Source organism: Pyrus communis, chromosome 2, assembly GCF_041283825.1.
Source record: "Pyrus communis isolate YQ-2024b chromosome 2, ASM4128382v1, whole genome shotgun sequence".
NCBI classification, from domain to species: Eukaryota; Viridiplantae; Streptophyta; class Magnoliopsida; order Rosales; family Rosaceae; genus Pyrus; species Pyrus communis.
Window position 1 is genome coordinate 17061667 of NC_142566.1, and position 16032 is coordinate 17077698.

General features: G+C 37.0%; 2 protein-coding genes and 1 pseudogene across 2 annotated transcripts; 2 read left to right on the top strand and 1 right to left on the bottom strand.

Moving 5' to 3' along the window:
- The first annotated feature begins 4550 nt into the window (after positions 1-4550).
- Positions 4551-9391, top strand: LOC137748533 (ACT domain-containing protein ACR1). The gene is made up of 8 exons (XM_068488700.2): positions 4551-4752; positions 5481-5653; positions 5737-5782; positions 6775-6889; positions 7129-7196; positions 7812-8447; positions 8546-8650; positions 8753-9391. The coding sequence occupies exons 2-8, from the start codon at positions 5583-5585 to the stop codon at positions 9137-9139; spliced, it is 1428 nt and encodes a 475-aa protein (XP_068344801.2). The 5' UTR covers positions 4551-4752; positions 5481-5582; the 3' UTR covers positions 9140-9391.
- Positions 9392-10402: 1011 nt separating this feature from the next.
- On the bottom strand, positions 10403-12682 carry LOC137748532 (uncharacterized). Its single transcript, XM_068488699.2, has 3 exons — positions 12002-12682; positions 11440-11627; positions 10403-11312 (listed from the first exon to the last, which is right to left on the bottom strand). Exons 1-3 carry the CDS (start codon positions 12564-12566, stop codon positions 10614-10616), a joined length of 1452 nt encoding a protein of 483 aa, XP_068344800.2. The 5' UTR covers positions 12567-12682; the 3' UTR covers positions 10403-10613.
- A 1162-nt stretch (positions 12683-13844) lies between these two features.
- LOC148698658 (GTP-binding protein At2g22870 pseudogene) lies at positions 13845-14276 on the top strand (annotated as a pseudogene).
- Positions 14277-16032: the final 1756 nt, after the last annotated feature.

The window sequence follows — 16032 nt, forward strand, 5'->3', positions numbered from 1 at the left end:
TTCGTCCATCTACATCAACCGCCCGAAACCGAAAAACCATAATTTTTCAAAACCCCGCGCCTAATTTTTCAGAACCCATCGTCCAATTGAAAAGGCAAAGGAAGATTTCACAAAAATCTTACCTCGCCGGAGAGTCTGAGGGTGGGGGAGAGGGAGAAGAAGAAAGTGGAGGAAAGGGAGAAGTTGGGATGGGGGGTTGCGGGGGAGGTTGGGGTAGGGGGTGGAGAAGAGGGGGTGGGTCGGGGGGGGGGGGGGATGGTTTCTAGGTTTGATTGTTTTTTTTTTATTTTTTAAATAGGATAAATATTATAACATTTAAAAAGCATAAAATTTTTTTTTTTGCCAGGTGACACAAATTTGGTAGTCGCGTCAACACAAATGTGGATCACATATTTGCCACGTCATCACTTAACGGTTTACTTAATAGATTTTTTAACTGATGTATGAAATTGAAATAAAATGATAACTAAATGTATGAAATTGAAATGTTTTAAAGATGTTGTAAGAAATTGATATCGACCCCAAACCTGAGGGTGTAAAATGTAATTTACCCTATTCTCTATGAAATCAAGAAGAGAAAATTTTTGGGAACTTAACGAAAAGCTCTTGGTACTGTTCACTTTAACAAAAAACCACATTTTTACATTAAAAAGTCAATCCTGGTACTATTCACTTTATCCTTTATTTTGTCCTTATCGTTAAAACTCAAAGTTTTAAAGTCATTTCATTAGTTTTCCTAAATTTTTTTCCTTTTTCCAAATTAGCTCAAAAAACCCTTCAAATGGTCTCATGCCTTAATGTTTTTAGAAAAATGTTCTCTTGGTCACTAAGAGAAAATGAATGCATGATTAGTTACCTTTGAATTTGATATCAAGAATGAAGAATAAATGGATGTGCTTTTAATAATGTTTTATTTTCAACTCTTGATATAGTTGACCATGTATAATGAAGAATAAATGCATGGTCACTCTCACCTTAGAATTTGATACCAAGGCGACCAAAAGAACGAGATAGTTTATATATATATATATATATATATATATATATATATATATATTATGTCCATTTTAATTTAAAGTGTGCCCCTCTTAACATGAATTTCTAGCTCCATCATTGGGTACGAGATTTGGGTGGTTTCCTCACGGAGTACAAGTTCTCATCAAACCTCCCTACTTTTCTTTCATTTTTTTTTCATCACTCTCTCCTTTTCGAAACTAACACACCTTTTAATCTATTAAAATACAAATTCTTAGAAAACAAAATTTACGTTCACAAAAAATTGTTCATAGATAATGGAAAAAGAAAACCTTATTAACACCTGCGTGAGTGAGAAGCTACTTAATTACTTCTTGTCAAGCTTAATTATTAGTAATGTATATTTTTTTTTAATTTTTTTATATTCTCCTTTTGATTTGTAATGCATTCGAGCTCCACCAACTATTATAAACACTTGAAAATGAGGGACTACAAAACTTACTTGAAGTGGAACTTTATTCCCGAAACTAAAGGATTAATATTCAAAAAAAAAAAAAAAAAAATTGTCATTATGGGTCCCTGAATTTATCACAATGTTAAACAATGATCATTTTGAGTAACTACATTAAAACTTATGTCCCATACTTGCCCCTCTAAGCTCATTATATTGGATAAAAGTTCTAAAATGGTATTACATTGACCATTTATCCACATGTTAACAAGTTTAGGACTAATATAAACGAAATTTTAGTTTAGGAGTAAAAGCTCTAATTGAACCAAAGTTTGAGTAGGGCTTCAAATTTCACTTAATGACGATCTTGTCGTATCCTATTACTAAATTTATCAAAATTCAATTTAAAATTATTGCAGGAAAATTAAACCAAATGCACGTTGTGTCCTAAAGTATCAATTGGCCCAAAATGAGAAGAAAAAAAATATTTGCTTTGGATCTAGAGTTGGGTGTCAGCCTATTCTTGTGTTGTGATGTTTTGGACTTGTATATGATGGGACTAGCCAGAGTCGGCCCTGAGGGTAGTCGGAGTAGGCGACTGCCTAAGGCCCCCACTTCGGAAAGGCCCCCAATTTTTAGGCGAAACTAGGCAGGTCTGGACGGAGATAGGCGGGAGCTATGCGGGCTTATATGTAAACGCTAGAATCTGGAAATCTTTTGTTGCAGGGCCGGCCTCGCGAAGGGAAGAAGACAACCATATTCCCAACATCATTTTAAATGCACAATTTGACTTAAGATGATCCCACCATCTTTTTTTATAACTGCACGTCTTCTCTCTTTTAAATAGTCTCCACCATCTTCGTTTTACTTTTTTTCTTCTCTCTTAAATATCACCTTTATGTTTACTTTTATGAGGTTTTATTACCCTATTTTAAGATCACACCACATATATCTTTATTATGTACCTAAAAGGTTAAAACTCTCACCTTTTTGAAAAATGACATTATTTAATATTCAAATTAATTAGTTCATATAATATATAATAAATTATTCAAATCCACCTCATTCGTCTAGGTTTGTATACGAAAATAACTATCCTCTGCACTCTAGTATTTTTCCTAGGTGTAAGATGTTGTCTCTGTAATCTAACCATTCATTCATTTATTGAATGTAATAAGTAACATTGTAACAATAGAAAAATGATTGGAATTTGGCATATTGGGTATGGACTTCTCTTTCGGTTTGAATTGGTTGAAAAATTAGATTATGTAAACTTAATAAGTGCATTTGCATCTAAAAATGCGAGACAGATAATATTTGAGTAATGTTTGTATATCTTTTTTATTTTTTTTATATTAATTTTTAATGATATTTGATGTAATAGACTTTTCATGTATGTATTTAATGAATTTTTTTTACACATGTCAATGTATAAAGGGTCGGGAGTCAGAGAACTCTAGGGCCCCACTTCAAAGGCTAGCCTAGGGCCCCCAAATTCTTAAGGCCAGCCTTGGGACTAACGCAGGTCACGTGATGTAGTACCAGAATGTAAAACCTACACACAGCCTGTTCCATTGTATGAATATCTCTACAATGGACTTGTGTACAATGGACTTGTGTGCCTACATAAATTAATGAGCATCGATTTCTTGTGATAACGAATTGACATTTGATGTTGAAATACCTTATTGTAGTACCCTACATCCTTAGACTCACTTGTGTTACAGGGTACCTATTACATGCTATTATTATAATATTTTCGAAAATTATATACTTGTTTTACGGTGATGGGAACATCATATGCTTCCATGTTAGCTTCTCAATGTTGTGAGTATAAATCTCACATCGGACAAAGAAGGAACTTTTATGCGATTATAAGTTGTTGCAGGGCTACTATTGCCAATTAGCTTTATGATGAAACCTCAACTTTCTCCATAGTATCAGGACAGGTTGTCTAATGTGAAAAGTCCAACAGTTACATGTGCCCCACGTTAGCTAATATGTGTTGTTCACTTGTTAACTTCAAAACTCGCCACACGTATTTTGTATCAATTGATCAATTTTTTTAATGTGATTGAAACACCATAATGTGAGTTCACTTGTATGTGTTCATTTACTAATGTTGTATCCTTGAATCTAAATTGTCATCTGCATAATTATACGTAACGTAATATAACATAAATCATTTAAGTAGGAGAAATTTTTTAAAGTACTGGTATTCAAATGGGTACTTCATTTATTATAACTAATACAAGTGAAGGAAAACGCAAAAGTATATTATTTTCTCTACTTATATTATAACATGTAGAGTACAACTTAAATACCCTCCACTTGAAAATATCTCTACGCAAGAAATTTTTTTCAAAGTATAAACACATAAACCGGGGGAGGTGTCGACTGCTGCACTGCAAGTGGCATTAGATCGAAGAATCGAAAAGACTCAACCAGGTCCATTGTACCATGATCTTGCCACATCATCATCCGGTGTCCATTTGAATGGCTTGATGGTTACTCTAATTGGAGAGAAAGAGCCACGCACAAAGGCTGAGGAGTCTTGGCTGACCAAGTAAAACCCTAAGATGACCAAACCAGTCGTCGACAGAAAATATGTTTGTCTCTCTAATAATAGCTGTAATCCCGAAACAGATTCTAAACCAGAGTCTGGAAATTTGAATGTGGACTTTCACAAACATTGATACAACGAGCCGCCGCACTTGCAGAAAACATCGATCATGTAAAATTGAGGAGTCGGTGCCCTGCCACGTGGCGGCACGGTTCGTACGTGGCTCATTGGCAGCCAAACTCTGAGTCGTCCTAGAAAACCCCAATCACACCTATGAGCCCGTGAACAACACGTTTGTTAAAGTAAAACCCCAACAAATACACTAAGATAATATTGCGAATATGAAAACTAAAATTAAGAGAAATTGAAAACAGAAAAAGAAAAAAAAAGGAAAACTAATGAAAATGACGTAAAAACTTTGAGTTTCAACTATAAGGATAAAATGAAGGGTAAAGTGAATAGTACTAGGATTGACTTTTTATATAAAAATATGATTTTTGTTTAAGTAAATAGTACCGACAGTTTTTCGTTAAAATTCCTAAAATGAAGCTGAGAGTTGGATGGGTTATACAATTGTTGTCTTCATAGCCCATCTGTTCGGTTCTGTGTTTTGTGACCAACAAAAACTTTCTAAACTTAGAATATATACAAGAACAAACCCTTATGAGCTGCCTCTCTCTCTCTCTCTCTCTCTCTCTCTCTCTCTCTCTTCAGCTCTCTGTGAATTTCGCTTCTGTACAATCAAGCAGCAGTGTCTGTATATGTGAGTGTTTATCTTGTTGATTCATATTGTTAATTTTTCCGTTATCTTTCTCCGAGCTAGAAAGTATATTTTGATCAATGTCGATGAATTCTAGTGTTTATTCAAAGATTTGACCTGGGATTTATTCTTGGTTTTCTAGATTTTCCACAATTAAATACTCTCTTTACAACAGAATTTAATTCTCTTTACCATACAATTTCTTAAAATTAGGTAATTTTTACTTCTTTTTTTTTTTTGATACGATATTGGGAAGGGGATCCAAACTCAGGGCCTCCGGTGCAAGGAATTTTTTATGTCTTTCTTGGTTGAATAAAAGATCCGCCTGGTTTTATTTTATTCCTTCTTCTTCTTTTCTTGATTTCCTCCATTCTTCGTTCTTCCTTGATTTCTTAATTTCCACAGTTTTTCCAGGTCAACCAATCCTTTTCGAGTAGATTTCCTCCACCATTAGGAAAATCTTAGTCTTTCCCTAGACCAAAGCTATGTATCTCAAGGATTTGTGATGTAACTTCGAACACTGGATAATATTTTAATCGTATAAGATAATCATTAGGTGCCGTAATTCATCTCTATATGTTTATTAGTTGACTTAACAAACAAGCTAATGGCTACAGACGACGCCGCTCTTTTATCACCTCTACAAGTTATTTTGTGTCTACGCGTTGTTTCCAGCATGTGTTTTGAATGGTCTCAAACACCTTCTTATATATACATGCATATCTGTACAGATAGGAATTAATAACCTCCAGCAAATGCTGCTATCTCCTTATTGTAACAAAGCTGCTTCAAATTGTTCATACATCTTCTGAGCAGAAGAGGAAGAAGAAGATATGGAAATAATTTACCAGCCCTATTTTGATCCGGAGTTCGAATACCTCATTGAAAGAATCTATCCTCCATGGTACGTATATGAACATAAGTTTATTAATTTTGTGTTGGAAATTGCTGGAGAATCATATAATTGGGTTGGTTTGGAATCCGCAGGGTTTGCATCGATAATGACTCATACAAAGATTGCACGCTTGTGAAGGTTAGATCATTGTTCATATTATTTAATAAATTCAATCATTTTTTTAGCCAATTAATTAGTATATCTTTTATCTTGTTGGTGGGTGATGGACATGGTTTATGGAACTTCTTTGTCCATTTATTTTGTTTGTTGGGTTTTATTTTCTAGTGGCAAAGTTTGACACCCATAGATTTAAAAACAAAGGTCGTTGCTAGTATTGAATACGAATTTGCAATACTTGATAGGCCGAAGTTATCGACAAATAAATACTTATAGATACATGTCATGATCATTAGAAACTAAAGACTAATTAAACAATTTAATCTAATTTAAAGCAATTAGCAACTAATCTAATATTAAGTAATTAGCAACCCACAATCCCACTCCTCTAATCCCAACTTGACCTGCATATAATAAAGAAGGAGGAGAGCTACAGAATATAAAGTAAGGAAAACTAATGAAAAATACTTGAAAACTTTAAGTTTTAATCAAAATGACAAAAAGATGTTGTAAGTGAATAATATCAGAAGTGACTTTTTAGTAAAAATATTTTTTTCATTAAAAATGAACAACACCTTAAGTATTTCGTTAAAATTCCCTATAAAATATACGGGAGACTATTCTGTGATGTCCACCGAGTGGAGGGCCACTAGAAAAGTAAGTATCAAATATTATTTGTTTCTAGAGAAAGGAGGTGGTAAGCTTTTGTTGTCGTCGTCATTCATTTGCCGTTTTGCTTTTCAGTTTCCACGTCAGAGTTAACAGTTCCATGCATGATTATCATCTTTGTTATAACTTTGTCTATCCATATGCAACTAAGTTCCTGGCATGCACTGGCAGAACCCTAACCAGATGACGTCATCCAGTTGCATAAAAACCATGTATAGAAAGTTAGAAACCCTTGAAATTTACAGGTTCAGTGAACTTTAAATCTGAGAAAATGACAGACGCATGCAGGAAGAGATGAAATTAGAGTTTTATGCATAATGTTGTTTTTAACTGATATTTTGCAGGTTGACAGTGCAAACAAGCATGGGATTTTACTGGAGATGGTCCAAGTTTTGACTGATCTTGATCTTCTTATTTCTAAGTCGTACATATCATCCGATGGTGGATGGTTTATGGACGGTAATTACACTCCCTAATCCCCTTTATCATTCTTCAAAATCATACATGCAGTCCTTTTGTTATATTCTAATAACATCATCGGATTTTATTATATAAAAAACTATGTTTCTGAATATTTCTATTGAGGATCGGAGAATTTTGTACATAATTCTGATAACTTTCTGAGATATGTATGTCATCAACGAGTACTATCTGCCGGATTTTCATGTCGGTCTGTTTTGATTGCATGGTTGTTGCAGTGTTCCACGTGACGGACCAACTCGGAAACAAAATCACTGACGAAAGCCTCATACTCTATATTCAGCAGGTTTCATCCCTCCCTCTCTCTCCCTCTCTCCCAATCAGAGAAATTTTTGTATGTGACGTTAGCACAACGCGGCGTGTGCCATACATATTCATCTAAATTATATGCATAAAACTCAATGGGTTGTAGTAGTTTCGTAACACCATGTTGATAATCACATGGTAAAGTATAATACAACTTTTACTATATCTGTTATGTACTGATTTTTAGAGTAGTGATTCATTTTGGTTTCTTAATCTATCTATTTAAATTGAGCCTAACAAGTCGAAAGATTTTTCAGTGTATTGGAAACATGGTCAGTTACACAACAAGTGTCAATATTTTTCTTATTCAAGTGTCAACTTGGATAAACAGTTGATGTACTGGACCTTGTTCTTGATATACTGAAAATTTATCCAACAAGACTAGGTCTAGATAGAATCAGGTTTGTTTCCTTGGGAGACATCCAACAAAATTGTAACGATGCACAGTATATAAAGCCAGGCAGCAAGTGCCAAACAAAACCCATACTCCCTAACATTTACTGTTCTAACAAATTTTATCATTTCACATCTCAACCTCATACTCTTCGTTCTGTTCTTTCCCTTGGTGTTAATTATAATTAACAAAATTCTTCAGGCACTGTGTGCAAGGAGAGGTGAGATTTCAAAACAGGCGAGAGTATGCCTACGAAGAGAAGTGACACCGGAACTGAAGGACTTGGCCATAGAGATGACTAGCAAGGACCGACCGGGACTCATGTCCGAAATATCAGCGGTCCTTGTGGAGTTGGGCTGCCACATTACTGCTGCCATGGCTTGGACCCACAGTGCCCGGGCAGCCGTCATTTTCTACATCGAAGACGGGCTGAAAGGAGGGCCAATTACGGACCCAGTAAGACTTGCGCATGTAGAGGAGCAGCTGGAGAATGTGATTGAGGCCCATCATGAGGAGGGTGAGAAGAGGAGCGTAAAGCTGACCACCCCGGCAGGCGGCCACACCCACACGGAGCGGCGGCTACACCAGTTGATGTATGCTGATGACGACTACGAAAGCTGTCGTGGTTGCGACGGAGGTGGTAGTAGTGTACACAAGAGGGGTTGCGATCGGACACATGTGAACATCGAGAGTTGTAAGGAGAAAGGGTATTGGGTTGTGAACGTGAGAAGCCGAGACCGTCCTAAGCTACTGTTTGACACGGTGTGCGCCCTAACCGACTTGCAGTACGTGGTGTTCCATGCGGTGGTTTCCTCCAGGGGCACCATGGCTGATCAGGTACACACTTTTCATTGACCTTGTACATGGCAACTGAAATCTGTCACGTTGTATGGTGTTTGATGTTTAAATACGAATGCTGGAATGTCGCGTCACAGGAGTATTTTGTACGGCACAAGGACGGATGCACTTTGAACACAGAGAATGAAAGACACAAGCTTACCCTATGCTTGATTGCTGCTATAGAGAGGAGGATCTCACAGGTATGTCAATTTATCCAACCGTTGGATCTTATGAATCTTACGATTAAAAAATTGCATCTTTCTAGCGTTACTGGATTAAATTGTGAATAAAACATTTTGCAGGGATTAAGGCTAGACCTCTGTGCCAAAAACCGAATGGGGCTGTTATCTGACATCACTAGGGTTTTGAGAGAGTACGGGTTATCAATATCAAGAATCTCACTTGGAATACACGGTGAGAAAGCTGTAGGGTCAATCTATGTCACAGATGCTTCAGGACACGATATAAGTCAGAACACGGTGGAGATAGTGACAAAAGAGATTGGAGAATCCGTAATCGCAGTTCACAAATCACAGAAGTGGGCTCTTCAGGGTTCCTCGTCGAGGACGAGCCAGAAGGCAGCCGAAAGAAGAGAAGAAGAAGAAGAAAGACCAAGATTTTCACTTGGAAGCTTGGTTTGGTCTCATCTGGAGCGTCTTTCCAGCAGTTTTGGACCCATAAGGTCATAAGTTGCTGTTAATTTCGTGGTACTTTAATGTGTTGTATGTGTGGTTGTGCCTGTAAATAAGTCTGTAATCAGGGTCTGCATCGCCGCTCTCCTCTTCGTAGCTTTAGCTTAGTTGATGTTTCATTGTAAGGCTTTGTCTTATTCTTTGTTGTGTATTTACTAGGAAAAAAATGAACCCCAATCTCCACCCACGGGGCATTTATTGTACAGGTAAGTTTTCGTAATCGGATCTTCTCCACAGGTTTTTTTAACATCCACGTATGGGTAGCTACCATCATCACCACCGCAGCCACCACCATCAGTACGGGTACCAACTGGACATAATGAAAACCTGCCGAACCATCGTACTTTTTCCTTAACGTTTTCTTTTCCCTGTGGACATAATCTATGATATGAAACAAATACGAAAGAGCATTGTTTAGCTCCTTACACTAAAACAGCCATTTCTCTGACTGCAAATCGCAACATGTTGTGAAGTGAGTTGTAGCCAAACGCACGAATTTATGCGCCTCTCTGAATGAAAAGTTATAAACACGGAGATGCGCTCAATAACAGTAAACCTCCATAACAGAAGAAAAACATGAGCAAATCACAGTAAAAGCTTCAGAGAACTCGAGCACCAAAAAGGAATAAAACTCACGACTGTACATTAAACGGATTTGAACCTCACCCTATATAAGGTGCAAGGAAATCGTTATTCTGGAATACAAATTCGCTCAGTGAGGGCCGTGGCATTATGCCCCGATTAAGACATCTACTCATTAACATTTTACCATATTATCAGAATGATTAATGGAGGTTTATTCATGCGAAACTAATGCAAAACTAAGACAATATCAGAACACACCACATAAATCTTGGAAATGAAAATAACATTCGACCAAACATGAGAGATTAGTCCTTTCTCGGTATGCTTAGCATATGTCAGGTCACAAGCTATTATGATAACGAACTGCTTTAAACAATTAAACAGTGAGCTAATTTCATATGAATATATGTGATCACTCTTAGTCGATATACTTAACATCTCTCAGGATCCAGCAATTAACTTCATCAAGCAATTAAAGGCACATGCATCTCTAAGTTTCTTTCAACAAATGAGGAAACATTCATTACTATCTTAGTCTTATAAAAATCTTCAACTTTGGCCATCAACGAATTCTCAAAAAATCTAACGTCCTGGAGGGAACTATCAAGGATTAGAAGTAAAACCTCGGCAATTAAGGGTTCCAGCATTGACCAGAATGAGCTTAACAAAATATAATTTCAAATGAAATAAATCAAGATTATTGCATGTTGTTGTATCTCACTACATTTATAGACACATTCTTCATCAGAAACAGTAATGCAGTATCAGGCTTTATGTACAATAATACAGTTTCCATAGCCAACACAATTTCATCATCTATTCACAATAATTAGGGATGAATGGAAAGAACAGGCCATATTGACCTAAAAGGGTTATTATGAAGTCATCATATAACATCAATGTCTTCAATGTCAAGCCAGTCATTAGATTCTTTGGTCTCCGATTTACGAGCACTTACCTGGCCAGACCCAGAATGTCTAATCTCAACAGAGTTGCTGTCCCTATTCAAATCGGCAGAGGCTCTGCTAAGCTGAACCCAATCTCTTGAGTCTTTTGCCGAGGAATCAGAGCCAGATGTAACCTTCTTGTAACTTGATGGCGCATCTCCATCATCATCCTCAAGATCACTGAATGATACATCCTCATCATTCTCTATAGGGATGGAGGTTCCACCAACACCATCCATTTCTGAGGCTTCCTCTTTCAACCAATCATCACCATCATCCTCATATTTCTCATCCACGAATTTAGAGGAAGAATTAGAGAGTGGCAGCTGATATTTGGTCTTCTTCACAGGTCCTTCCTCAATAACAGGCTTGTCAATAATTTGGATTTCACTACTCTGGACCGGGTGCTTGTCTGTCTCGACATCAACTGCCTGTGGGAGAGGAGCTGATCTGGTGGTAGATGTATTGGGAGGTGCTAAGTCAGATTCAGCACTAGGTGGCACAGAAAGATGGTGTTCTTTTGGGGAATCAGAAACTCCTTTCACATAAATAGCGTCACTTCCTGAAATGTATGTCTCTGGCTTATCACTAGTTCCCTTCTTCAGCTGATGAGACAACATGCCTCTAGCTTCCACTATCTGCAGACATATAATCAAGTCAAGCAAACCATAGGTGCTCAGACAAAAAATAACTAAGCAAACAATGGCAATGAAAAAGAACAACGAAACAGGAGTGTTTGATCAATACTGCAATGAATCAACTCACCTTGGGTGTAGACAAAAGCTCAGCATCATGTTTACTGAGTCTAGGATGCAAGAGCACGAAGTAAATCATCCAAAAGTGAGCCTCACTCATATGCTCAGGGCACAGTTCAATTCTGAGAGCAGCCAACGATGGCGCAAGCCGTTCAACAGCCAGCGCATGCTCTTGTTGAACATCAGACAATTCAAAATCTGGAAAACCAAAACCCACAATGTTCTTATTTCGGCTCCATACAAGTTCTCAATTATTGATCAAACACATGAAGAAAAAGACGCACTCGGATTTTCGATATTCACCCAAAAATTTATAGTTTTAAGCCCTTAAATCATAACCTGAACTGAGATTTACCTCGCTATACAATGCATTAAATTCAAAGCTACAATTGAAACAAAAACGAATTGGAAACTCCACATGGGCAACACAAATACCTCAAATTGAACATTTACGAACACTCCATTGACCGCAAATTTACACTAATTTACAACAAGATAGCTAAATGATTCATGAAAACAAAGCACATTGAATTGAATTACCCAAAAAAAGGTAAAATCGAAGCAGAACATACCATCTGAATCTTCGTCGTCATCGGAGAGGGGGAAATCGAGCCAAGTCTCCGGATGCAAAGAGATATTCCTGACGAACGCAAGAGCTTCCTGGGTCACACCAAGAGCAGCACCAGCTGCCTTCGCTTCCTCTTCGGATCCAAACTGCAGCAAATTCGACGCGATCTTAGTGAACTCCGAAACCCCTATGTTACTCGACAGCTTCGAGATCCCGGTCTTGAACTTCCCGCCGATCTCCGCGAAGTCGCTGCGGATTCCGGCGATCACGTCCTCGTCGGAGGGTTCCAGATCGGAGGGATGGGCCGGGTCGGACGGGTTGGGAGCAGGAGGGGTGGTGGGATCAGGAGGCGGGGCAAGGAAGGACGCGACGCCCCAGAACTGGCGGGTTAGGGTATTGGTGAGCTCGGAGATGTCACCTTTGACGGTGGGAGCTGATGGTGAACCTGATTCGGGTCGGGTTGAATTTGGGTCTGTGTCATTGTTGGAGCTAGGGTTTGGGCCGTGGTAATCGCCGTCGTCGTCGTCGAGCTTGAGCGAGTTGGCGATGGATTTTGCCAGCCATGACATTGTGGACGGAAGAGATGATCGGCGATTCGGAAGTTGTGTGAGCCCAAAGGCTAATGATGGTGTTCCTTCTGACTTGCAGAGTCGGCCTTCTATAACTGGGATATGAAGTCTCTTTTACGTCGTCGTTTTAATTCATCTTAATAAGTAATCTTTGTTTTTATTTATTTTAGGGTATATTTTAATTATTGTAGTTCGTCTCTTAAATTTTAAATTTAGTTTTTTCTACATATAAGTTAAACGTCTTAAATTCATTTTATTGTGTTGAAAAATAAAATTACATTAACAAACTTTCAACATAACCTGGCCCAATTATATAGTCACGAAAAATCATGAATTCTACTAAAGGAATAAAATGATTCAAGATCATCGATTTTAGCTTTAGAATATTCTAAATAAGCAAACGCATCAACTACAAAAAAAGAATTAAATGAATCAAGATCACCAACTTTAGCTTTAGAATCTCCGTCAAGCATAAAACTGAACTTTGTAAAAGATGAAATTGAGTGATGGATATCTTTGCAAATAGTGGATTGTCATGGTGGCTAAAACTTTCATTTTTAACTCATTGCGTTTCGAATTCAAATCCTTTGTCATCCCAAACTACAACATCATCGCACAACATTGCAAATTCAGCTAGCTCATGAGCAATTTGATTACAACTCCTAGGAACATAAGAAGTTGACCCTCTTTATCTTGTTGGTTTCTCTCTCTCTTTCCATACAAAAGTCAAGCGCTTAGGGAGGCTTATTTTGTGACCAATGTCATAACTTCCCTTAATAATTCAGCTCAATCTCCATCTTTGTAGTTCAAATTCGATTATTAAAATATTAAACTAATAGAAAAACAAACAAAATTATATGTGTAATAATGATACTAATAATTAAGCTCAACTTTGAAAGAGAAAATTAATTAAAGATCCTTAAACTCAAACTCAGCAAATATCCAACCTTTGTAACCAAATGGCCTTATTAGACAGATTGCCTTTTCTATAACCTTACAAAACTAAAAAACCTTTTTTTTAATTCTTATTTTTTTATGAACAAACAATATTATCTACATGGAGAGAGGGTGGGGTTAGCCTTACAATGGATTAGCAATAATGTGGTTCAAATTTGTTTTTGTGAGAATCGAACCTAAAACCTCTCACTTACAAGTAATTTCATTAACAATATACAGTAATTGAATAAAATATCTTTGCCTTCTCTTCTTTTTTTTTTTTTCTTATGTCCAGTGATTTTCTTTGTTTGTAGGTTTGCTAAAGCTCCAGAAACTGCTCGAATGGATTGGTCTGCATTCACCAAAGGTTTCTTTTGGAACAGACATACTCTTGTTACCGTCCTGCTCCTTGTTGATGCTAGTGTTCCGCCTCAGAAAACCGTCCTAGATTACGCTAATTTGCTTGGACGTAACAAGGTACACTGCTCTCCGATATGAAATACCTTTCTGTTAGCCCTCATCATAAATTGCTCATAATTCGTGTGCTCTTTCTGCTTTTAGATACCAATGACTTTTATCTTCACCAAGTGTGACAAAATGAGGGCCGGCAAAGGTAAAAGGGCAGATGAGAACCTCAGGGATTTTCAGCAGTTTATCAAAGAAAACTACCGCGTACGCACCTCCCCGTGGATCATGACTAGCAGTGTAACTGGCTTCGGTAGGGATGAACTTTTGCTCCATATGTCACAACTTAGAGACTACTGGGATCAATAGCTCTGCATGACCATAACACTGGCTGATTTCTCCTCAACTTCAGGAGGGACACGAAGAACAAGGAACTTCTACTCGTCTGCGATAGTTTTTCACCTTTTTGTGCTAACAGTTTCTGTTACTCGTTACCGTAAACTTTCGGGAAGAAGTCCTCGGCTAAAAAGTAATTCAGATTTGTAATTTTGGCTGTGAAAAGATGTACTATTCTTTGTGTATATATAGATGAATGATGTTTTTAGATTATGCAGAACATATTCAGTTTCATCTGTGCTCTTATCTATATGGAATTGATAAGCATCTTATACACCTCTGTTTAATTTTAACAGTTGTTTTTGTTTGATTTATTCAATTTGATGATCAGAAATAAAAGATGAGTGTGAAATTCAATTCCAATTTATCTAATCAAATTCAGGCTTTTTGTCCTTCCCAATGAGGTTGAGTTGCTGAAAGTTTTGAGTTTCTTTTCAGAAGTGTTTTTGAATTCATCATCTAAGGCCATCTCCAACCGAGGGCTGGCCAGATGGCTCGTTTTAGCCCTCTGGCCCTTTAAGAAATTAATATTTTAATGAACAATACAGGATCATATTTGCCTCCATCTCCAACCGAGGGCCAAGGGGTCATAGGGCTCGTTTTAGCCCTGTCACAAAAAATCATCGGGCCATAGGATCTTGTTACACTTCTTTGGGCCAAAAGAAGCATGAAGTAGGCGTTTATGTTGTTAAATGTTTTTAAAAATATTGTTTAAGTTTCATGTTGTTAAATGTTTTTTTTTTATGTTGTATAATTTGTATGTTGGTTAATGTTATTTAATGTTGTTTCATATTGTTTAATGTTGTTTCATGTTACTTAATTTAATTTAATGTTGTATAATGGCTTAGGAGTTATAGGAAAAAAATATAATTTAAAAAAAATATGAAACAAATTTTGTGAAATAGAAGTTATAGGAAAAAAAAAATAGAATTTAATATAAAATGAAACAAATTTTGTGAAATAGAAGTTATAGGAAAAATTTTGTAAATAAAAAATAATAATAAAACTGTAAAAAAAAAAAAAAAAAAAAATCGAATGCAATCAGCTAGCCATTGCATTTGAATTTTAGCTTAAGGATTCCTATCGGTTATAACTGACATGAATAATGATTTTTTTGGCTAGCCCTTTCAAATTTTGTGGGGCCCTCTCAGATTCCACGAGCCCTTTGGCCTAGTCCTCGGTTGGAGACGATTTTCGGGTTATTTTCGACCATTTGGCCCTCTGAACCCTTCGGTTGGAGATGACCTAATATCCTGATAGCATCTCAAGTGAGAGATGTAAGTTGGGATACTATTGATTTTTCTCTCTTTGAATGGTGCAGTCCACCTTCAAAAGATGTAAAAAATATGTAATCTACATTTTTTCTTTTTACATCTTTCAGGCAAGATAGGTTGTTTACATTTTTCTCATTGGAAAAATTTCCGGCCTACCAGTGTAAAATGTCCGAACATTTTGCATCTTTGTAACAAAAATACACACAAAACACAGACCAAAAAAACCAAAAGACTTTTCAGTGACCGTGTAGGACAGACTCACATCCACTTGTTTGCAGCGCCTGGTCCTTTGAAAAAGTCATGGTTACCGATCTGCAAGACAGCGACTGTATTGTACATCTGCACCCCGCCGGCCAAGGTGGTAATAGCAAGGTGAATGGTGACCATAATACTGCGTTTTAATAAATAATGGAGTCAAGATTTTGTAATAGTGGGGTCATGATGAATAAGTTTTC

Bases quoted from the DNA above. Each gene is read 5' to 3' on its own strand.
- LOC137748532 (XM_068488699.2), bottom strand. From the start codon at position 12,566: ATGTCATGGCTGGCAAAATCCATCGCCAACTCGCTCAAGCTCGACGAC. The intron at 11,628-12,001 runs GTATGTTCTGCT...TTGGTTTTCCAG, and splicing joins TGACGACGAAGATTCAGATG to ATTTTGAATTGTCTGATGTT. The intron at 11,313-11,439 runs GTGAGTTGATTC...ATATGTCTGCAG, and splicing joins AGCTTTTGTCTACACCCAAG to ATAGTGGAAGCTAGAGGCAT.
- LOC137748533 (XM_068488700.2), top strand. From the start codon at position 5,583: ATGGAAATAATTTACCAGCCCTATTTTGATCCGGAGTTCGAATACCTC. The intron at 5,783-6,774 runs GTTAGATCATTG...GATATTTTGCAG, and splicing joins AAGATTGCACGCTTGTGAAG to GTTGACAGTGCAAACAAGCA. The intron at 6,890-7,128 runs GTAATTACACTC...TGGTTGTTGCAG, and splicing joins TGGTGGATGGTTTATGGACG to TGTTCCACGTGACGGACCAA.